General features: G+C 42.2%; 1 protein-coding gene across 2 annotated transcripts in view; it reads right to left on the bottom strand.

Moving 5' to 3' along the window:
• Positions 1-9,373: 9,373 nt before the first annotated feature.
• LOC106565027 (CMP-N-acetylneuraminate-beta-galactosamide-alpha-2,3-sialyltransferase 2) overlaps positions 9,374-24,366 on the bottom strand; it is a 48,751-nt gene continuing 33,758 nt past the window's right edge. For both annotated transcript variants that reach the window (XM_014131603.2, XM_014131600.2), the window contains exons 3-7: positions 13,205-13,398; positions 12,192-12,371; positions 11,834-11,879; positions 11,630-11,749; positions 9,374-10,836 (exon numbers count right to left, since the gene is read on the bottom strand). In XM_014131603.2, the coding sequence (XP_013987078.1) occupies positions 10,666-10,836; positions 11,630-11,749; positions 11,834-11,879; positions 12,192-12,371; positions 13,205-13,398 (711 nt within the window). In that variant the 3' untranslated portion in view covers positions 9,374-10,665. The remainder of the gene's footprint in view (positions 10,837-11,629; positions 11,750-11,833; positions 11,880-12,191; positions 12,372-13,204; positions 13,399-24,366) is intronic.

Here is a 24,366-nt window from a genome sequence, read left to right as displayed (position 1 = left end):
TGACCTCAACCCCATCGAACACCTTTGGGATGAATTGGAACGCTGACTGTGAGCCAGGCCTAATCGCCCACCATCAGTGCCCGACCTCACTAATGTTCTTGTGGCTGAATGGAAGCAAGTCCCCGCAGCAATGTTCCAACATCTAGTGGGAAAGCCTTCACAGAAGAGTGGAAGCTGTTATAGCAGCAAAGGGGGGACCAATTCAATATTAATGCCCATGATTTTGGAATGAGATGTTCGACGAGCATGTTGTCCACATACTTTTGGTCATGTAGTGTATATACAGTAATACTAAAACTGAAATATAGCCTGCTATGCCTTGGCCTCTACTAAATTGAACTACCAAACATATCAAACTATAGATTATGAAAATACACTACTTTGAGGTGGAAAATTACTGTGAACAGAAAATAACATAAGGGAGTAGGCATTTTCTGAGGAAATGTGCCCCTCTGCCAACTCTCACCAGTGCTCTCCTGGGCAGAGGGTGCAGGGGGTTGCCATAGTGGGAGAAGGCCCCATTGGACTGCAGGATGAAGGTGTGAGGAGATGAGGGGAGGGTTTCTGCTGATGGGCTGAGGCATCTGATAGACAAAGTGGGACGAGTTGCTCGATCCATCTGCGCGGATTCCTGGGTGACACAAAGGGGAGAGAGAGCAATAAAGACATTATGCCTGTGAAGTAAATGTGGTTGAATTCTACAGCATCTAGAGAGCATACTATGGAGAGCATACTATATGTGGTTTTTCCACTTCAAGAAAGAGGTGTGCTTTTACGTGTGATACAACTGAGTAAAATTCATTAAATTTGTAAAATATAGATAGAATAGTTTACCTCTCTCTGGCAGTTCAGATAGGGAGTTGAGGGCAGTGACATAGTATTTTGGAGACCCTGTGCTGAAATAGACGGGGCAAGACAATGGGCTAGATTCAATCCGGACCGCGGAAGATCCGCGTTATAACGCGATTGAAATTGAAAGGTAATTTCTGATTGAGCTGACATATGCAGTGTTTAACGTGAATGCAGTCTCCACGAACGTGGGAACATTTCCTTTAAATGTCAATTGCACTATAGCGCAGAACTTCCGTGATCCGGATTGAATCTAAGCCAATATAGAGTTGGCCCAGTGTTATGAGAGAATAAATGGATTTATCTGGTGATAGTACTACATATCAGATCTGGTGATTGAAACATCACTGCTGGGTCATGTATTGCAATACCCATAACTAATGTACTATTCATTGAAAACTCCCAACATAACCAGTTTCAGGTAGTTAATCCTTTAACCAAACGAGGTCAGTATACCAAAATAAATTTGTCATAGAAGAAATACCTAAATGAAGTTGGCCTACTCACACATACTTCTGAAAGGATGACTCTGGACCACCATAGCCTCTTGAATTTTATGGTACACCATTTACATTTTAGTCATTTAGCAGACGCTCTTATCCAGAGCGACTTACAGTAGTGAATGCATACATTTCATGCATTTTTTTTGTACTGGCCCCCCGTGGGAATCGAACCCACAACCCTGGCGTTGCACACACCATGCTGGCGTTGCAAACACCATGCTCTACTAACTGAGCCACAGGGAAGACACCATAATCTGCACAGACGATTAACAGATCACAGTCAACACTAAGTCAGAGACTACCGTTCAGTCCCCACAGGTCCCTGCCCCAGAGATACAAAACAAACTGAGGTCAATGGACATGTTGCTGCTACTGGTGGTGGGGAGGATGAAATCACACCAGCCCTCAGGTGGGCTGACTGGGTAGGAGGGGGAGGGACATTTGGACCTGGAAAACACAAGTTACAGCTTTATAATATATAACATGGTTTAACATTGGCCATCCGTAAAAGACAGAGACCATCTGGATATAAGTTAAGAAAACTGCACAAGACAGTTTTATGGAGAGGCATTGTTGAAGCCCTTTGTTGCACTAGGAGCTAAAAGGACTTAACCCAGTCATTCACATAAAAGAGTGTCCCATTTCTCTATGCCCTTGTGACTGTCCAATAATATTGCCTTGTCCTGTGTAAGGAGTGTCTGTCAACTAAGCACAATGGTGTACTGTCTAGATCACGGGTGGGCAAGTAAGGCCTGTGAGCCGAATAAATGTGGCCCGTGGTGGCTTGATATATTTATATATTCTGGGCTACAATTGAACTTCTAAAACCAGATGGACCTATAATAACAACCCTTTTTCCGTCCGGCAAACTAATCGGTCCAAAAAATGTTTTTGTTCTGACCTCCGTTGCATTTAAAAATCCCGATTTATTTAATTATTGCCCATCCCAGGTCTAGATCTATTTTCTTTTTATGCATCTCAATGGTATAGACAGTCAGTTCCTAAATCCTAGAAAACTACAGTCTGGGTTGAAGGAGAGAAGACTGAGTGTGACTCACCTTTGACTCTGGGAGGGAAAGGGGGAGCAGGTGAGGAGGGTGAAGATGACAGGGAGCTGTCCAGGCTGCATGTGTGAGAGCTGGGAATGGCGTATACCTCACGCTTCTGATCACGGACCAGGGCCAGCCTGCGACCCACACTGAAGAGTTCATCTCCTCCTCCTGCTAGTCCTCGGTCCAGGCTGGAGGAGCTGGTGTGGGTCTGGTACAGACTGAAGGGCCGGATCCGTCCTTCTTCACTGGACCCATCTAAGAGAGTCACAAACAAACACACTCTAAACTCAGCAGTGATAAACAGTCATAATAGACTGCTACAAACAATCTATTTCGGATCAACTAACACCTCCCAATCAGGATCGCACCAGACACCATAGAGTTGTGAATTACTGGGTTGTGTTGATTATTAGGGCATGCAACAGAAAACATTTTTAAATGTTTTGTAACAAGAAAAAAAAGTGTTTCTTATTGGACAAGTCCAAATAGTTCCTCCCTGTTTAATCTGTTTTCTTCCATTTGGTGCCTAATGAACACGATTGAGATGTAACAATGTTGCTGACCTTGTCGTCATCACTCTCGTACAGATCATCCTGATGCAGCTGTAGTCCACGTGCACGTGTATGTTGAACTGGGACTGGTTGATCTGGTACACAACACACAACAGGAGAATTGCAGTGTGTCAATCATCATATATCATACTATATAGGGAAAGGGGGATACCTAGTCAGTTGCACAACTGAATGCATTCAACTGAAATGTGTCTTCCGCATTTAACCCAACCCCACTCATTTTTTGTCTACGCTATGGAAATCTATTTATCATTACAAAATAAATCTGCTTAGTTTGGTGTCCACAGACTCAGGAGCAAAAATATATATTGACAAGGAGGTGCTGCTGGCTATGAATGACAAGTGAATTGGTTTAGTTAATTACTTTAAGTGCCAGGGTCCTAGAACTGTGTAGCTGTGAGAGAATGAAATCCAGCTGTAGTCAGCTGTGTAGTCAGGTGTGTGTTATTTAACCTCCAAGCGATATCCAGTCCCGTCTTGCCCACTTCGTTCTCTGAGAGAGAAACAAAAACAAAACAGCGGGCACTAATGTCTGGCAAACATAAACTTCACACATGCAGAGCCACAATATGAAGCTCTCACGGTCACACTGTGGCAAAATACAATACATTACAATACTTGCTTAATTGGTCCATTTGCACAGATATTCTTATTATTTGCTATCACAGTACACAACCTGACACACAACACACAAACTGGCTTTGAGCAGAACAGTGCTGTGACCTTTGAGCAATTAGGGGTAAAGTGCCTTGCTTTCTAGGGCATAACAGTGATAGTAGATTGACGTTTATTGGGATGAGTCTTGTCCTTGAGGCAGAACAGTTTAGCCTAGTATGTGAGTTCCATAATGAAGGCTACATATCCTAAATTATTGCACAATGTTAGTCTAATATGATCCATTAATGCTAGCAGGAACAACTACACGGACATGACAGTGGAAAGAAAGGTAAAAGGAATGGAATGATGTAAAATGTAGGCTACAAATTGAAAGAAACAAATACTAAAGTGACAGTTATAAATGTATATGGGTATTACTGATGGCGGCTCCCGACATTTCTAGACATAATTGATATGGGCAGAAAGCTTAAATTCTTGTTAATCTAACTGCACTGTCCAATTTACAGTAGCTATTACAGTGAAAGAATACCATGCTATTGTTTGAGGAGTGCACACTTATGAACTTGAAAATGTATCAATAATCCAATTAGGCACATTTGGGCAGACTTGATACAACATTTTGAACAGAAATACAATGGTCCAATGGATCAGTCTAAAACTTTGCACATAACCTGCTTCCATCTAGTGGCCAAAATCGAAATTGCGCCTAACCTGGAATAATAAATTCAAATCAAATCAAATTTTACTTGTCACATGCGCCGAATATAACAAGTGTAGACCTTACAGTGAAATGCTTACTTAAGAGACCCCTAACAAACAATGCAGTTTAAAAAAAACGTATAAGAATAAGAAATAAAAGTAACAAGTAATTAAAAAGCAGCAGTAAAATAGCAATAGCGAGACGATAGATAGAGGGATACTGGTACAGAGTCAATGAGCGGGGGCATCGGTTAGTTGAGGTTGAGGTTATATGTACATGTAGGTAGAGTTATTAAAGTAACTATGCATAGATGATAACAACAGAGAGCAGCTGCGGTGTAAAAGAGGGGGGGTGGGACAATGCAAATTGTCTGGGTAGCCATTTGATTAGATGTTCAGGAGTCTTATGGCTTGGGGGTAGAAGCTGTTTAGAAGCATTCTCACATAGGTGTTCCTTTTGTCCAGGTGGGAAAGGGCAGTGTGGAGTGCAATCGAGATTGCATCATCTGTGGATCTGTTGGGGCGGTATGCAAATTGGAGTGGATTTAGGTTTCTGGGAAAATGGTGTTGATGTGAGCCATGTCCAGCCTTTAAAAGCACTTCATGGCTACAGACGTGAGCGCTAAGGGTCGGTAGTCATTTAGGCATGTTACCTTAGTGTTCTTAGGCACAGGGACTATGGTGGTCTGCTTAAAACATGTTGGTATTACAGACTCGGACAGGGAGAAGTTGAAAATGTCAGTGAAGACACTTGCCAGTTGGTCAGCGCATGCTCGCAGTACACGTCCTGGTAATTCGTCTGGCCCTGCAGCCTTGTGAATGTTGACCTGTTTAACCTGTTATGGATAGGGGGCAGTATTTTCACGTCCGGATAAAAAAACGTACCCGATTTAATCTGATTATTACTACTGCCCAGAAACGGGAATATGCATATAATTATTAGCTTTGGATAGAAAACACTCCAAAGTTTCTAAAACTGTTTGAATGGTGTCTGTGAGTATAACAGAACTCATTTGGCAGGCAAAAACCTGAGAAGATTCCTTACAGGAAGTGCCCTCTCTGACCATTCCTTGGCCTTCTACACTCTCTTTATTGAAAACTGAGGATCTCTGCTGTAACGTGACACTTCCTACGGCTCCCATAGGCTCTCAGAAGGCGGCAAAACGTTGAATGATGCCTTTGCAGGCCATGGCTGAAAAACAGTAGCGCATTTGGATAGTAGTCGATCTGAGAACAATGAGACTGGGGGCGCGTGCACGAGGAGACTCCATCTTTTTATTTTCAGTCTTTGAACGAAAACAACGACTCCCAGGTCGGAATATTATCGCTATATTACGAGAAAATTTGATTTTAAACAGCGTTTGACATGCTTCGAAGTACGGTAATGGAATATTTTGAATTTTTTTGTCACGAAACGCGCCGGGCGCGTCACCCTTCGGATAGTGTCTTGAACGCACAACAAAACGCCACTATTTGGATATAACGATGGATTATTTGGAACCAAACCAACATTTGTTATTGAAGTAGAAGTCCTGGGAGTGCATTCTGACGAAGAACAGCGAAAGTAATCCAATTTTTATTATAGTAAATCGGAGTTTGGTGAGTACCAAACTTGGTGGGTGTCAAAATAGCTAGCCATGATGGCCAGGCTATCTACTCAGAATATTGCAAAATGTGCTTTCACCGAAAAGCTATTTTAAAATGGGACATAGCGATTGCATAAAGGAGTTCTGTATCTATAATTCTTTAAATAATTGTTATGTTTTTTGTGAACGTTTATCGTGAGTAATTTAGTAAATTCACCGGAAGTGTTCGGTGGGAATGCTAGTTCTGAACGTCACATGCTAATGTAAAAAGCTGGTTTTTGATATAAATATGAACTTGATTGAACAAAACATGCATGTATTGTATAACATAATGTCCTAGGAGTGTCATCTGATGAAGATCATCAAAGGTTAGTGCTGCATTTAGCTGTGGTTTTGTTTTTTGTGACATTATATGCTAGCTTGAAAAATGGGTGTCTGATTATTTCTGTCTGGGTACTCTGCTGACATAATCTAATGTTTTGCTTTCGCTGTAAAGCCTTTTTGAAATCGGACAGTGTGGTTAGATAAAGGAGAGTCTTGTCTTTAAAATGGTGTAAAATAGTCATGTTTGAAAAATGGACATTTTTGGATTTTTGAGGAATTTGTAATTCACGCCACGCCTATCATTGGATATTGGAGCAGGTGTTCCGCTAGCGGAATGTCTAGATGTAAGAGGTTAAAAGGTCTTACTCACATCGGCTGCGGAGTGTGATCACATAGTCTTCTGGAACAACTGGTGCTCTCAAGCATGTTTCAGTATTATTTTCCTCAAAGTGAGCATAGAAGTTGTTTAGCTCATCTGGTAGGCTTGTGTCACTGGGCAGCTCTCGACTGTGCTTCCCTTTGTAGTATGTAATGGTTTTCAAGCCCTGCCACATCCGACGAGCATCAGAGCTGGTGTAGTACAATTCGATCTTAGTCCTGTATTGACACTTTGCTGTTTGATGGTTCGTCGGAGGGCATAGCAGGATTTCTTATAAGCTTCCGGGTTAGAGTCCCGCTCCTTGAAAGCGGCAGCTCTAGCCTTTAGCTCAGTGCGGATGTTGCCTGTAATCCATAGCTTCTGGTTGGGGTATGTACGTGCGGTCACTGTGGGGGCGACGTCATCGATGCACTTACGTATTGATGAAGCCAATGACTGATGTGGTGTACTCCTTAATGCCATCGGAGGAAGCCAGGAACATATTCTAGTCTGTGCTAGCAAAACAGTGCTGTAGCTTAGCATCTGCTTTAACTGACCACTTTTTTATTGATCTGGCCGCTGGTGCTTCCTGCTTTAATTTTAGCTTGTAAGCAGGAATCAGGAGGATAGAATTACGGTCAGATTTGCCAAATGGAGGGCGAGGGAGAGCTTTGTATGCGTCTGTGTGTGTGGAGTAAAGGTGGTCCAGAGTTCTTTTCTTCTGGTTGCACATTTAACATGCTGATAGAAATTTGGTAAAACGGATTTAAGTTTCCTTGCATTAAAGTCCCCGGCTACTTAGAGCGCCGCCTCTGGGTGAGCGTTTTCTTGTTTGCTTATTGGGGATTACAGCTCATTCTATGCGGTCTTAGTGCTAGCCTCTGTCTGTGGTGGTGTGTAAACAGCTACGAAAATTACAGATGAAAACTCTCTAGGTCGATAGTGTAGTCTACAGCTTATCATGAGATACTCTACCTCAGGCAAGCAATAGTTCAAGACTTCCTTAGATATTGTGCACCAGCTGTTATTTACAAAAATAGACAGTTCGCCGCCCCTTGTCTTACCAGACGCCGCTGTTCTATCCTGCCGGTGCAGCGTATAACCAGCCAGCTATATGTTGATAATGTCGTCGTTCAGCCACGTCTCCGTGAAACATAAGATATTACAGTTTTGAATGTCCCGTTGGTAGTTTAATCTTCCGTGTAGGTCATCTATTTTATTGTCCAAAGATTGTACATTTATTTGCTAGTAGAATGGAAGGAAGTGGGGGTTTATTCGATTGCCTACGAATTCTCAGAAGGCAGCCCGCCCTTTGGCCCCTTTTTCTCCACGCAAATCATGGGGATCTGGGCCTGTTCCCGGGAGAGCAGTATGTCATTCACGTCGGGCTCGTCAGACTCGTTAAAGAAAAAAAGGATTCTGCCAGTCCGTGGTGAATAATCGCAGTCCTGATGTCCAGAAGTTATTTTCGGTCACAAGAGACGGTAGCGGCAACATTATGCACAAAATAAGTTAAAAAATAAGTTACAAACAACGCAAAGAAACGAACAAAAAAACACAATTGGTTGGGGACATGTAAAATGTCAGCTGTCTTCTCCGGCGCCATCTTATTATTACATTGTGACCTTTCTCTTGCATTTCAAAGATGTATTGTATTATCTTTTACCAGATCTAATATGTTATATTCTCCTACATTAATTTCACATTTCCACAAACTTCAAAGTATTTCCTTTCAAATGGTATCAAGAATATGCATATCCTTGCTTCAGGTCCTGAGCTACAGGCAGTTAGATTTGGGTATGTCATTTTAGGTGAAAATTTTAAAACAAAAGGGTCCGATCCTTAAGAGGATATTAAAAAAAAATATCTGGGAGATTATTATTATTATTTCTGATTAAATCTTGGCCCTTGTTTCATTCAGTCACCATATCTGCATCAATGAGTCATCCAAAACCAGGCCCTGATAATGCTTTACAGATTAGGTTTTTACCCTCTACAATATCCCTCGGCAGGCCCTGGCCAAGACATACACCGCAGATAAGAGATAAGAGTATGAGCTCAGTGAAAGTGTGAGGGAGAACAAAGTTACTTAGGAAAGAAAATAACGGAAAGAAAGATGGACAGACAAGTATTGCGTGTCTAGTCCAACCTAAAGATTCCCTTTTGTACAGGATATCATGTTATAGGAGAATCACTTCCTCCTCTGGATTCTCATTTGGCCATCTGGTTTTCAGATGGAATCTCCCTGGAGAGATATTTGCAGTCACAAAAACAGACCAACTGAACTAACAAACATACAAAGTGGGTGTGGATGGGTCTACCGTAGATTTTGTGTGCAACCCATCGACGTTTAATTTTGTCCTCACAGTATGGATACGTTGAGGGCCAGCCAAACAAGAAAGGCCCGTTCCCTTCATCTTTCGTCCATGCAATGTCTGACACAAGCCAAAATAGGGACATGTTCTGTAAGGCAACCTGCCACCCTTTCCAATGACTTCAGGACCAAGCTTAAACTACCCGAGGATCATGGGGCACTCGGGAACTTTGGTTCTGATCGTGAACGTACTCTGTTTGAAAATCACTGCTCACATTTCCCTCATCTTGGGGAAGCCATGTTTTTCATTAAGAACAATGGCTGTGGTTGTTGCACACACTACACAGCCTTCGTAACAAGTCAAGTTTTGCCCAAAGATATTGCGTCAAATTACACTGCCAGTCAAAGGGGTCACTGTATTTACCTACACAAGAATTTCATGTTATAAAAACTTAGGCCAGGATTCAATCCGTTTCAAAATTAAAAAGGGAGGCGGTGTGGTGATTGTTCAGCTTTTATTTAATTTTTAAAGACACCACAGCTTGATCATAGTCAATCACACACATAGTCACAAATACAAAAGGTATGGTTTTATTAAAAGTACTGTATTGGGTACCAATTTACTTTTATTTAAAAAATCCTAAATGGCTTTGAGATTTTATTTAAAACTTAATGTTTCGTGAATGATGATATTAAAGTTGCATTGATCGTTTCTGGTTTTAATTGAAGGTCTTCATTTTTACTCATCGGGTCACAACTGTCTACCAGTGGTCATAGATCAAACTCGGATAACAGCGAATAACAGCGAATTGACACAAAGGTTCACACATCCATATAAAAAAAGTTATATCAAAACTCCCTGTTAAACTGGCTCAGAAGGCACATCACTGGAATCTCTCTAATTAAACCGTTCATTCTTTTTTTTAGAAATTAATCAAAGACATCTGGCTAGCCCCCCCCAAAACAAGAATGTGGTATCATAATGCAACATTAAGCAGACTGTTAATGACCACATCGTGTGTTCCCTCCTTACACAGCATTCAAAATTTGTATTCCTTGGGATGGCAACACAAGTGAAATTTCCATCATCTACGTTATTAGATCAAGTTAAGAGCAACATAATAATAGGCAACATAATTGGGTGTGAAAGCTGTACATTAATATGGTTTAATTGACTACTATGGCAGCTCAAAACTGTTTCTACAGAGACATTAAACCAATCCTTATAGTTCCAATGCAGTATAAATTCTTGAATTAATTTGAGTCCAACTGTGCCCTAATCCATCCTCACAAAGAAGAAAAATACACGCAGATGTGGTTTTTACACCCTTGCAACACAGGGCTTCTGTCCTTAATGCGGATTCTGTGGTTTACCCCTTCAGTCAAAGGCTCTCAGGTTCTTGAAGGGTTCTTCAGTATAATGTTAGTTCGGTACAGAACAGGGAAGAAACGAAATAAGCTGGCTCAGCGTAAGCCGCTCCGCATACTGTGTTCGTTTTCATGATCCGTCTAAAACGTGCATGTGTGGAGGTTTTCCGTCCCTGTTAAAATGTTGTTTTTTTTCAGACATTTATAATGCTGTTGACATGCAGCGCATGCTCAAATGACATGATTCAAGTTCTTGTTTTGGTCTGAGGACTTCTGTTTGTGGTTTTGGTTGTATGTGTAGCTCACAGTGCTAGTTTCAGTGACCAGGGAGCATCACAGGTTTCATGTCCCTCTTCGACGGTCTCTGACCACCACGCCCAACACTAATGGCTTCATCCTGTACACACCACCCTTGCTCATTCTCATCTCTTGTGCAGCTTAATTTTGCCCTCTGTGTCCAGCTTTTGGATAACCTCCGTCTCAAAATCAGCATTGTGCACCCCAGTTTTCCTAAACGCACCAGCATACTTGTTGTCCTCCCAGTAGTGGTGCCAGTTCCCCTGTTGGTCAGCTCCATAGCCAAACACAGACACCTGGAGAAGGACGGCAATGTTTAGCATTACTAGTGTTATTAGCATTCTGTTTACTTTCAGCCAGGCTTGTGACACTTAAGATAAGTCAATTTCCACTGATAATTTACCCCCCAAAAATCAGATTGTTTCCACATCCATGGCCCAGCTCCAGTGATTCACTGGGCTATGACCTCAGTGGACCTGTTCTGACTTGGGGCCAAGGCTAAATTTACTTTTCAGCTTGCATTTACATAACAATGGCTTAGTATGAGCTTTTAATTTTTGTTTATTTTACCAGGTAAGTTGACTAAGAACACATTCACAGTTACAGCAACAACCTGAGGAATAGTTACAGGGGAGAGGAGGGTGGATGAATGAGCCAATTGGAAGCTGGGGTTGATTAGGTGGCCATGATGTTATGAGGGCCAGATTGGGAATTTACCCAGGACACCTGGGTTAACACCACTACTTTTATGATAAGTGCCAGGGGATTTTTAATGACCAAAGAGTCAGGACACCCCTTTAACGTCCCATCCGAAAGACGGCACCTTACACAAGCCATTGTTCCCAATCACTGCCCTGGGACATTGGGATATCTTTTTTCAGACCAGAGGAGCTAATCACCTTCCACGGTTAACATCATCTCACAAAGTAACTGTGTTGATATTGCAAAGGTTGTTGATTCTGCTCTTCACAAGTCCTCAGTGTCAGCCTTAGTTCCCCAAAAATTACACTAGAGCTGACATTAACATAATCACTGGCGACACACTAATGCTGCTATGGAAAAACCCTATTGATATCAAAGGATACTCACCTCATCGCAGATGTGAAGGGAAAATATAACGGCCAGCATGCCCGTGGAAGGGTATCTGCCATGGCGCTCTGTCCACCGGTCGTGGGTGTACTTAAAGAACGCTGGATTCACCACTATAACCTGCAAACGAGAGGGTGATTAGCTTTAACACACAAAACTAATCAACATTCATTCAATAGTTTTGTCCACCATGATAAGCCTTACCCTGTTCTTGTCAGCCTGTACTCGACCTTTCACCCTCATGTATGTCCTGAAGAAACATGCAGGGAAAACAACTATTTTATTTTACATTTATTAAACAAGGTGGGTCAGTTGAGAACCAGTTCTCATTTATAATGACAGCCTAGCCAAGAGGCAAAACATTGTCACGATAAAAACAGGAACATTCTAAATATAGACTAAAAGACCATTGTACTTGCCTACGGAGCAGCAAGAGGAAATTGACAAGTGTTGTTGTGGTCAGTAGATGTGTGTTTGTGGTCAGTATTGTGTGGTTGTCGTCAGTAGTTGTACGTTTGGGAGTGACAGTGAAAAGCTTGGGATTGGCAAAGAGTGGACCTACGCTTTGATCTCTCCTGTCGAAAGGGCACTGGCCACCCACTGTAGATCGCGGAGTTTAAAGGGCAGCAGAACGAGGTGGACCCCAGGGGCGATGTCCACTGCACTCTCAGGGTACATGAAGTGGTGCGTCGTTCTGTTGCCCACGTCGGCTTCAAACCCTGCTGTGGTGGCTTTATTCATCCTTTACAGCAAAGAGAGAACATTGTTTCAGTTCACAGGCAGGTCATGAACCAATCTGTGCCTATGTGGCATGCGAGGCAACCATCAGACACTGAATTAGATTTAACATGGTAGCCCTGCAGCTACTGGGCTGTAGTGTATGTGTGAATTCATTCCTGACAGTCAGTCAACCACCTGATTTAACTAAGTATAGTCTTAATTGAGCTCATCTGGCATGCCTCACTGGTTTCAGGGGATATGGTAACTGGGTCAGGTGGTTTGATGAGTGTCTGGAACTAAAGCCTGGTCACTGGTTCATCAGGCTCAGTATTGCCTAATCCTGCCAAGGTGAATGGTTGTGGGTTGTTTGGATCATGGTGGGGTTGTGTAATGCATCTGTACCCCATGAAATCAGCCCAAATTAGTTCAATGCATGCATACACCTATAGAATATGCATTCACCTGAATTGTGAATAGGCCTAGGCTACATCGTGATTTACCCTGTTTATCAAGAGATGTATCATTCAAATAAATGATTACCGTTATGTAGTTATTGTTTTTACGAAAGTCAAATAAATTGTATGATTGTATAAATTATTAATTAATGCATACATACATTGCTGTCTCTGAAAATGTTTTACATACATCTTTTTGAATGTAATGTTGTTGAACTCAAAAACATGCCCAACGATTGAACAGAGCAGTAGCAGAGTTTATCTGTCTGGCTCAAGTGCCAGTATGTGCCTTCTTTTGTGGTATCGAGTATTGTGATGGTATCAAGTATCGTGATACTAAACCTGGTATCGGTATAGAAGTCAAAATTCCAGTATCGTGAAAACACTAGTTAGGTCATACCTTATGACACTGTTATGTGAGTCTATCAAGGAGCCGTATTGAGAGCCGAGCAGGTTTCCTGAGTTCCCCACCACTGCACACTTCCTGCACTGAGCTTGTTTGGGTTGGACATCCACGGCAGGGGGAGCGATGACCTGGAACATCTTCTGGACCACCTCGTATATCGTTCGCTCATCGGTGGACCGCTGCAAAGCCTGATGGGGATGTTTAAAATTCACTTTAGGTGTGGGGTGACAATGATATCTCACAGGACTAAAGCCTGAGCTCACCTTTGGCAAACAAACAAAAACAGGGCAATATATACAGTTGAAGTCAGAAGTTTACATACACTAAGTTGACTGTGCCTTTAACACAGCTTGGAAAATACCAGAAAATTATGTCATGGCTTTAGAAGCTTCTGATAGGCTAATTGACATCATTTGAGTCAATTGGAGGTGTACCTCTGGATGTATTTCAAGGCCTACCTTCAAACTCAGTGCCTCTTCGCTTGACATCATGGGAAAATCAGAAGAAATCAACCAGACCTCAGAAAAAAAATTGTAGACCTCCACAAGTTTGGTTCATCCTTGGGAGCAATTTCCAAATGCCTGAAGGTACCACGTTCATCTGTACAAACAATAGTACGCAAGTATAAACACCATTGGACCACGCAGGCGTCATACCGCTCAGGAAGGCGACGCTTTCTGTCTCCTAGAGATGAACGTACTATGGTGCGAAAAGTGAAAATCAATCCCAAAATAACAGCAAAGGACCTTGTGAAGATGCTGGAGGAAACAGGTACAAAAGTATCTATATCCACAGTAAAACGAGTCCTATATCGACATAACCTGAAAGGCCGATCAGCAAGGAAGAAGCCACTGCTCCAAAACCGCCATTAAAAAGCCAGACTACAGTTTGCAACTGCACATGGGGACAAAGATCGTACTTTTTGGAGAAATGTCCTCTGGTCTGATGAAACAAAAATAGAACTGTTTGGCCATAATGACCATCATTATGTTTGGAGGAAAAAGGGGGAGGCTTGCAACCCGAAGAATACCATCCCAACCGTGAAGCACGGGGGTGGCAGCATCATGTTGTGGGGGTGCTTTGCTGCAGGAGAGACTGGTGCACTTCACAAAACAGATGGCATCATGAGGAAGGAAAATTATGTGGATATATTGAAGCAAAATCTCAAGGCATCAATCAGGAAGTTAAAGCTTGGTCGCAAATGGGTCTTCCAAATGGACAATGACCCCAAGCATACTTCCAAAGTTGTGGCAAAATGGCTTAAGGACAACAAAGTCAAGGTATTGGAGTGGACATCTGAATGCCCTGACCTCAATCCTATAGAAAATGTGTGGGCAGAACTGAAAAAGTGTGTGCGAGCAAGGAGGCCTACAATCCTGACTCTTTTACACCAGCTCTGTCAGGAGGAATGGGCCAAAATTCACCCAACTTATTGTAGGAAGGTTGTGGAAGGCTACCTGAAATGTTTGACCCTAGTGTAACAATTTAAAGGCAATGCTACCAAATACTAATTGAGTGTATGTAAACTTCTGACCCACTGGGAATGTGGTGAAAGAAAGTAAAGCTGAAATAAATCATTCTCTACTATTATTCAGACATTAGACCTTTCACATTCTTAAAATAAAGTGGTGAACCCAACTGCCCTAAGACAGGGAATTTTTACTTGGATTAAATGTCAGGAATTGTGAAAAACTGAGTTTAAATGTATTTGGCTAAGGTGTATGTAAACTTCCGACTTCAAATGTACAAGGGGCCTTTAATATTCGGTACTAAGGGAATCACCAGCCTCCAGAGGGAGACTTGGTCATGTGTTAAAATGTCCCCTTTCATGACCAGCCAGCCTCTTTTTGGTTATTACCTTGTTTTGGCATGGCATTCTTATCAGACCAACTATGGCAACACAGTGTGTGTATGTCCTGACCACTGCTTTTCAGTGCCAGGAGCCATCACAATGCCAAGCTTATCTTGGTGTTGCTTTCGAAACCTTGAATGCCTCAAATTATCTTTAAATAAAACATATTGAAACATGCTCAGACTGCTCAGACTGGAGAAAGGCTGACTTGCTCAGTCCCTTCGGGGAGTTTCTTTTGGAAAGGAATCACCCTGACGATTACAGTGCATGGAATCCACCGCAGTTGGTTTTAATGACATTTGGCCATGGAATGATGGTAGTAACAGAGCACATTTAGTTTTCACTGTGCAGCACAGAGGCTGTCTTTTCCAGATGTACTAAGTTTGCCACGGAAGAAAATGTAGACTTCAAAATGTTGATATTTGCAGCATGCTTTAGAGATAAGAGTAGGACTACTAAGTCCCTCATAGGAATAAAATGATAACAGATGTGTATATCTGGGAATACACACATTTCTCATGCATGTCAGGAAATTTTTGCTGGCCACATGTCTTGATTTATTTTCAAATGACTGATTATTGAATGGTGGTGAACAGGACATGCAGTGCAATAAAAAAAAAAGTATTTGCCCCCTTTCAGATTTTCTCTAGTCTTGCATATATAAGTATTTTTTTAGAGTACCACAGTATGTGTCAATAATACCCATAAAACCTAGCGGTTAAACAATGAATAAAATAGCTACATTCCTTTAAATTGATAATTCTGTGAACTGTCTTGTGCAAGTTTTAAATTGACACAATACCTGTTAGCAAAGGTATCAGCGAAAGATGACGTGCAGGAGCTTGCAGGGATTTGTAGTCTTGCATGGTGTCTACTTTGATGCTTATTAGAGCATATTGATAAAAGTCACCTTGTCCGAGACAGATAAACAGGGTAAACTTACATGAAACACAGTTTCTAAAAATTTAAACATTCATGAAAATACAAGTGTTATACATCATTTAAAAGCTTAACTTCTTGTTAATCTTTCAAAAAGGCTTTACGGCGAAAGCATACCATGCGATTATCTGAGGACAGCGCCCCACACCAAAATACTTTTTCAACCAGCACAGGCGTCACAAAATCACAAATAGCGATTAAATAAATCACTTACCTTTGAAGATCTTCCTCTGTTTGCAATCCCAAGGGTCCCAGCTACACAATGAATGGTCATTTTGTTCGATAAAGTCCTTATTTATATCCAAAAAAGTCTGTTTAGTTGGCGCCAATGATCTCAGTAATCCACTCGTTCAACGTGCATATAAACGAATCCAAAAAGTTACCGGTAAAGTTCATCCAAACAAGTCAAACAATGTTTCTAATTAATCCTCAGGTATGCTAATATCTATATAAACGATAATATTTAAGACGGAGAATAGTATGTTCAATAGGGAAGATAACGAAGAGCGCGCACCTCATTCACGTGGCACACCTCATTCACGTGGCAACAAGACTACTTTTCTAATGAGACACCTTGTAGTTTTTCCAACTACTTTTTTCAAAAAACAAGCCTGAAACCCTTTCTAAAGACTGTTGACATCTAGTGGAAGCCATAGGAACTGCAATCTGGGTCCTATCTATTTGTATTTCCCATAGGCTAGCACTGAAATGGCCTGTGACCCCAAAGAAATTCCGGATGGATTTTCCTCGGGTTTTCGCCTGCCATTTCAGTTCCGTTATACTTTGGGCACATCCGTCAACCGAAATTCTGAACAAAAACCAGTCTCCAAAACAGGTTAATGGGTATTATGACACCTCCACTGTGGGTCTCTATAGCCCCCTTACTCTCAATAACTGGTTGTACCACCTTTAGCTGCAATGACTAACGAAACGCGTCTTGTAGTTGATCAGTCTATCACATCGTTGTGGAAGAAATATCGCCCACTCAGCGACATTTGTGGGTTTTCGAGCATGAACAGCTAGTTTCAGGTCCTGCCACAACATCTCAAATCGGGTTTAGGTCTGGACTTTGACTAGTTCATTCCAAAACTTAAAATAGCTTTTCAGGCTTTCTGTAGACTTGATGTGTGTTTTGGATCATTGTCTTGCTGCATGACCCAGCTGCACTTCACAGTGGCGACCTGTCATTCAGTGCTGTTTTGAGCAACACACTTTTAGGTAAAAAAAAAGAAAAAAAGTAATTGAGTCAATAACACTGACACGGTCGCCAGGTGTACAGTGTTTCCTTCGACACATTCGTGCGACTGGCTTCCGGGTTACGTGGGCACTGTGTCAAGAAGAAATGCGGCTTGGCTGGGTTGTGTTTCGGAGGACGCACGGCTCTCGACCCTCGCCTCTCCTGAGTCTGTATGGGAGTTGCAGCGATGAGACAAGACTGTAACTACCAATTGGATACCATGAAAATTGGGGAGATAAAAAAAGGGGTAAAAAAAAATGTGCCCATCCAAGAAGGCTCAAGGTCATTGGCCACAGAATTACATCAAATCACATTATATTTACAGTAGCTTTGATTGGACTGATCATGTCAACATTTACTTTCAAAGTCTTAGCTAGCAGTCATTATCAAGTCGACAATCTACTGGCAAATCCTTTTGAAATCTTTGTCATATGAAGAGAAATAATGAAGAGAAATTATAGATAAAACGTATCGGTGCTCATCGGCCATTGTACATAAAGATTACACAAGTTGGCAATCAAAATTCAACAATGAGTCGTTTAGAAGGAATCAGTGGCTAACTGCAAGCGTTACAAAGAAACCACTAACGCTAGCCTGCTATTCAATGGAGTGGTTGTGTTCCCCCCCGCCCCAAGTTCCCACCATAAATTCAGAGAATGCCAGACTTTGATGACAAAATTTGCCCAAAGGACCGCTGCACCACCTTCACAAGGTGAGTCCAAAAATGTATTGTATGTTGCTCCATAAATGATGTAATATGCAAGGGAGAAATCTATTCTGTAGCTAAGAAAGTAATACTAAGTATATATTGTGTAGTAAGCTGTTAGTAGCCCATGTGCCTCACCCTAATAATTTGGTCTATTTTCACCAATGCGGTATCGTTCGTGGCCCGGGTTTGGCTGTGCTAGTTTGGCTACAGCTTTGACAGTGCTACTGATAGTATTGGTGGCGCTTGGCTTGAACGTGCAAATTCAGCACACACAACATTCTATAATATAAGTGTTATTTGATGTGTCAAATTAAAAGCATATTTAACGCGTCAAATAGTGTTATATGACGTGTATCTTTTTTGACACGCATAGACCCAAATGGCGTTCAATGTACCTCACCCTAATAATTTGGTCTGTTTTCACCTCTTAATTTTGCCTACTGTTCAAACTTGGTGGTGCACAAATCGCCTATAACCTGTTTTAGAGAAATGTAATCATTGAATATTGTAAGAGCTTTCATTGTCTGTTTATATGCCCCATTTATTTATCCTACGGTTCTAACTTGTACAGGGAGTAAACTGTAAGAACGGCCCATGTTCTGAATTCTGTCGCTGTAGATTTCATAAGTGCTGAACAAATAGTTATTGACTATGTCCGTCGTCGCTTGCTCATTAATGTCTTAAATTGAAATTACGGATTTCCACTTGACGTTCCCTTATGCCATAGTTCGTACATCTCAATTGTCAGTAGAAACCACATTTGTTTAAGCAAGTCTGTCATTTCAGCTATGTTTTTTTTTAAAGGCAGTAAATTAGGCTGAATAAACTGTTTCGATGCCAGACAAGGCTCCACTGAAAGCCAGGTGTAGCAGTGGTAAGGTGTTGAGTCTGCTGTTGGGACAGTTTTATGTAGGCCCTACAGTTTGTGGGCACCGTTTGTCACCGTTATAGTGCAACTAATGTATTGTTTAATGTTGTGTAGTGGCTTTTCAGGCATGCATCCCACATTTTCTGTTTGTTTGCCCCACCAAGATGTACATGCTAAAATCGCCACTGGCACTTCAGCTCATGGACAGATGGCCTGACATTCTCCTGTAAAATTATTTGATACAGAGCAGAATTCATGGTTCCTTCAATGATGGCAAGTTATCCAGGTCCTGAGGCAGCAAAGCATTCCCAAACCATCACACTACCACCACCAATTTCATCCACAGCGATGTACGGAACTGATCAACAACTACAGGAAGCGTTTGGTTGCAGTCATTGCAGCTAAAGGTGGTATAACCAGTTGAGTGTAAAGGGGGCAATTATTTTTTCACACAGGACCTTGGGTGTTGCATAACATTATGCATTAAATAAATGTAATTAGTATTGTGTTATTTGTTCATACGGGTTCCCGTTATCGAATATCTAGAGAGTAGCAGCGGTGTCAAAAGGGGGGTGGCGGCAATGCAAATAGTCTGGGTAGCCATTTGATTAGGTGTTCAGGGGTCTTATGGCTTGAGGGTAGAAGCTGTTTACAAGCCTCTTGGACCTAGACTTGGCGCTCCGGTACTGCTTGTAGTGCAGTAGCAGAGAGAACAGTCTATGACTAGGGTGGCTGGAGTCTGACAATTTTTAGGGCCTTCCTCTGACACCGCATGGTATAGAGGTCCTGAATGGCAGGAAGCTTGGCCCCAGTGATGTACTGGGCCATTCGCACTACCCTCTGTAGTGCCTTGCAGTCGGAGGCCGAGCAGTTGCCATACCAGGCAGTGATGCAACCAGTCAGGATGCTCTCGATGGTGCAGCTGTAGAACCTTTTGAGGATCTGAGGACCCATGCTAAATCTTTTCCTGTGGGGGAAGAGGTTTTGTCGTGCCCTCTTCACGACTGTCTTGGTGTGCTGGGACCATGTTAGTTTGTTGGTGATGTGGACACCAAGGAACTTGAAGCCCCGTCGATGAGAATGGGGGCGTGCTCTGTCCTCTTTATCCTGTAGTCCACACATCAGGCCTACCACTGTTGTGTCATCGGCAAACTTAATGATGGTGTTGGAGTCGTGCCTGGCCGTGCAGTCATGAGTGAACAGGGAGTACAGGAGGGGACTGAGCACGCACCCTTGAGGGGCCCCTGTGTTGAGGATCAGCGTGGCGAATGTGTTGTGACCTACCGTTACCACCTGGGGGCGGCCCGTCAAGAAGTCCAGGATTCAGTTGCAGAGGGAGGTGTTTAGTCCCAGGGTCCTTAGCTTATTGATGAGCTTTGAGGGCACTATGGTGTTGAACGCTGAGCTGTAGTCAATGAATAGCATTCTCACATAGGTGTTCCTTTTGTCCAGGTGGAAAAGGGCAGTGTGGAGTGCAATAAAGATTGCATCATCTGTGGATCTGTTGGGGTGGTATGCAAATTGGACTGGGTCTAGGGTCTCTGGGATAATGGTGTTGATGTGAGCCATGTCCAGCCTTTAAAAGCCCTTCATGGCTACAGACGTGAGTGCAAAGGGTCGGTAGTCATTTAGGCAGGTTATACTAGTGTTCTTGGGCACAGGCACTATGGTGGTCTGCTTAAAACATGTTAGTATTACAGACTCGGACAGGGAGAGGTTGAAAATGTCAGTGAAGACACTTGCCAGTTGGTCAGCGCATGTCCTGGTAATCTGTCTGGCCCTGCGGCCTTGTGAATGTTGACCTGTTTAAAGGTCTTACTCACATCGGCTGGGGAGAGCGTGATCACAGTCTTCTAGAACAGCTGGTGCTGTCATGCATGTTTCAATGTTAACCTGTTATGGCTAGGGGGCAGTATTTTCACGGCTGGATAAAAAACGTACCCGATTTAATCTGGTTACTACTCCTGCCCAGTAACTAGAATATGCATATAATTATTGGCTTTGGATAGAAAACACTCCAAAGTTTCTAAAACTGTTTGAATGGTGTCTGTGAGTATAACAGAACTCAAATGGCAGGTCAAAACCTGAGAGATTCCTTTACAGGAAGTGGCCTGTCTGACCATTTCTTGAACTTCTTTGCCATCTCTATCTTTTACAAAGGATCTCTGCTCTAACGTGACACTTCCTACGTCTTCCATGGGCGCTCAGAGCCCGGGAAAAACCTGAATGTCGTCATCCCAGCCCCAGGCTGAAACACATTATCGCCTTTCTCAAGTGGCCGATCAATGGACTGTGGGCTTAGGCGCGTGCCCTGGCCGCCCCCGTCTTTGTGATTTTTCCTCTGTTTGCCGAAAAGGAGATTCCCGGTCGGAATATTATCGCTTTTTTACGAGATAAATTGCATAAAAATTGATTTTAAACAGCGGTTGACATGCTTCGAAGTACGGTAATGGAATATTTAGAATTTTTTTGTCACGAATTGCGCCATGCGCACGACCCTGATTTACCATTTCGGATCGTGTCTGGGACGCACGAACAAAACGGCGCTATTCGGATATAATGATGGATTATTTGGGACCAAACCAACATTTGTTATTGAAGTAGCAGTCCTGGGAGTGCATTCTGACGAAGACAACAAAGGTAATAACATTTTTGTTATAGTAAATCTGATTTTGGTGAAGGCTAAACTTGCCGGGTGTCTAAATAGCTAGCCCGTGATGGCTGGGCTATGTACTTAGAATATTGCAAAATGTGCTTTCACCAAAAAGCTATTTTAAAATCGGACATATCGAGTGCATAGAGGAGTTCTGTATCTATAATTCTTAAAATAATTGTTATGCTTTTTGTGAACGTTTATCGTGAGTAATTTAGTAAATTGTTAGTAAATTCCCCGGAAGTTTGCGGGGGGTATGCTAGTTCTGAACGTCACATGCTAATGTAAAATCTGTTTTTTGATATAAATATGAACTTGATTGAACAAAACATGCATGTATTGTATAACATAATGTCCTAGGTGTGTCATCTGATGAAGATCATCAAAGGTTAGTGCTGCATTTAGCTGTCTTCTGGGTTTTTGTGACATTATATGCTAGCTTGAAAAATGGGTGTCTGATTATTTCTGGCTTGGTACTCTGCTGACATAATCTAATGTTTTGCTTTCGCTGTAAAGCCTTTTTGAAATCGGACAGTGTGGTTAGATAAAGGAGAGTCTTGTCTTTAAAATGCTGTGAAATAGTCATATGTTTGAAAAATTGAAGTTTTTGTATTTTTGAGGAATTTGTAATTCGCGCCGCGCCTATCATTGGATATTGGAGCAGGTGTTCCGCTAGCGGAACGTCTAGATGTAAGAGGTTAATTGCCTCGAAGCGAGCATAGAAGCATTTCAGCTCATCTGGTAGGCTCGTGTGACTGGGCCGCTCTTGGCTGTGCTTCCCTTTGTAGTCTGTAATGGTTTGCAGGCCCTGCCACATCCGACTAGCATCAGAGCCAGCGTAGTATGATTCGATCTTAGTCCTGTATTGACGCTTTGCCTGTTTGATGGTTCATCGGAGGGCATAGCGGGATTTCTTATAAGCTTCCGAGCTAGAGTCCCGCTCTTTGAAAGCGGCAGTTATTGCCTTTAGCTCAGTGTGGATGTTGCCTATAATCCATAGCTTCTGGTTGGGGTATGTACGTACGGTCACTGTGGGGACGACATCATCGATGCACTTATTGATGAAGCCAATGACAAGATGTGGTGTACTCCTCAATGCCATCAGAGGAATCCAGGAACATATTCCACTCTGTGCTAGCAAAACAGTCCTGTAGCTTAGCATCTGTTTCATCTGACCACTTTTTTTATTGATCTAGTCATGGGTGCTTCCTGCTTTAATTTTTGCTTGTACGCAGGAATCAGGAGGATAGAATTATGGTCAGATTTGACAAATGGAGGACGAGGGAGAGCTTTGTATGCGTCTGTGTGTGTGGAGTAAAGGTGTTTTTCCACCCTCTAGTTACACATTTAACATGCTGATAGAAATTTGGTAAAACGGATTTAAGTTTCCCTGCATTAAAGTTCCCGGCTACTAGGACTGCCGCCTCTGGGTGAGCGTTTTCTTGTTTGCTTATGGCGGAATACAGCTCATTCTATGCTGTCTTAGTACCATCCTCTGACTGTGGCGGTATGTAAACAGATATGAAGGATACAGATGAAAACTCTCTAGGTAGGTAGTGTAGCCTACAGCTTATCTTGAGATACTCTACCTCAGGCGAGCAATAGCTCGAGACTTCCTTAGATATCGTGCACCAGTTGTTATTTACAAAAATACATAGTCCGCCGCCCCTTGTCTTACCAGACGCCGCTGTTCTATCCTGCCGGTGCAGCGTATAACCAGCCAGCTGTATGTTGATATTGTCGTCATTCACCCAAGTCTCCGTGAAGCATAAGATATTACAGTTTTGAATGTCCCGTTGGTAGTTTAATCTTCTGCGTAGGTCATCTATTTTATTGTCCAAAGATTGCACGTTTGCTAGCGGAATGGAAGGAAGTGGGGGTTTATTCGATCGCTTATGAATTCTCAGAAGGAAGCCCGCCCTCTGGACCCTTTTTCTCCGCCTCCTCTTCACGCAAATCACGGGGATCTGGGCCTGTTCCCGGGAAAGCAGTATATCATTCGCGTCGGCCTTGTCAGACTCGTTAAAGAAAAAACAAGGATTCTGCCAGTCCGTGGAGAGTAATTGCAGTCCTGATGTCCAGAAATTATTTTTGGTCATAAGAGACAGTAGTGGCAACATTATGTACAAAATAAGTTAAAAAAAATACAAATGTACAAACGCAAATAAACAAACAAAAAAACACAATCAGTTGGGGGCATGTAAAACGTCTGCCTTCTTCTCCGGTGCCATCTTACCATCTTGTCATCGCCAGACTGACTTTAGTTGCAGTATAACGTTAGCTAGCTAGCTAAGATTGAGGGGAGACCTCCAGATTTTAGCTAGCTAACATTAGCATCTCTAGCTATTTTTGATGAACTTTGCTAGCTAATGACAACATTGCCATCTGTCTAAAGTAAATTTGACAACATGATGATGCTGGTAAAGTTGTTTCCTACGAAATATGTGCCTAGTTTAGCAATGTCATAGTATTCCCAAGCCCCTATAATGTAATTTAGACTAAACAGTCATTAGCCCTGGTTTAGTCATTAGCCCCCGTTCCACGTTTGAGCATCAATATGGCTGCGGCGTCTGTAGAACATTGATAACAACGGCAACGACACGACCGAGTGACCCATAAATAGTAATACAAATGTATTACATTGTACTGATGTACTAATATTAATGTACAGGACAGATATTGTTTGGGAAAGTGACAGATTCCTTCATATTTTTTCTTCATTTGTCATAGAATTTTTTGCTGTATAATCCTACACCTTTAACCTGTTAGGGCTAGGGGGCAGTATTGACACGGCTGGATAAAAAACATACCCGATTTAATCTGGTTACCACTCCTACCCAGTAACTAGAATATGCATATACTTATTACATATGGATAGAAAACACCCTAAATTTTCTA

Source organism: Salmo salar, chromosome ssa12 (genome assembly GCF_905237065.1).
Source record: "Salmo salar chromosome ssa12, Ssal_v3.1, whole genome shotgun sequence".
Classification (NCBI taxonomy): Eukaryota; Metazoa; Chordata; class Actinopteri; order Salmoniformes; family Salmonidae; genus Salmo; species Salmo salar.
This window is presented reverse-complemented; position numbering and strand designations above follow the sequence as displayed.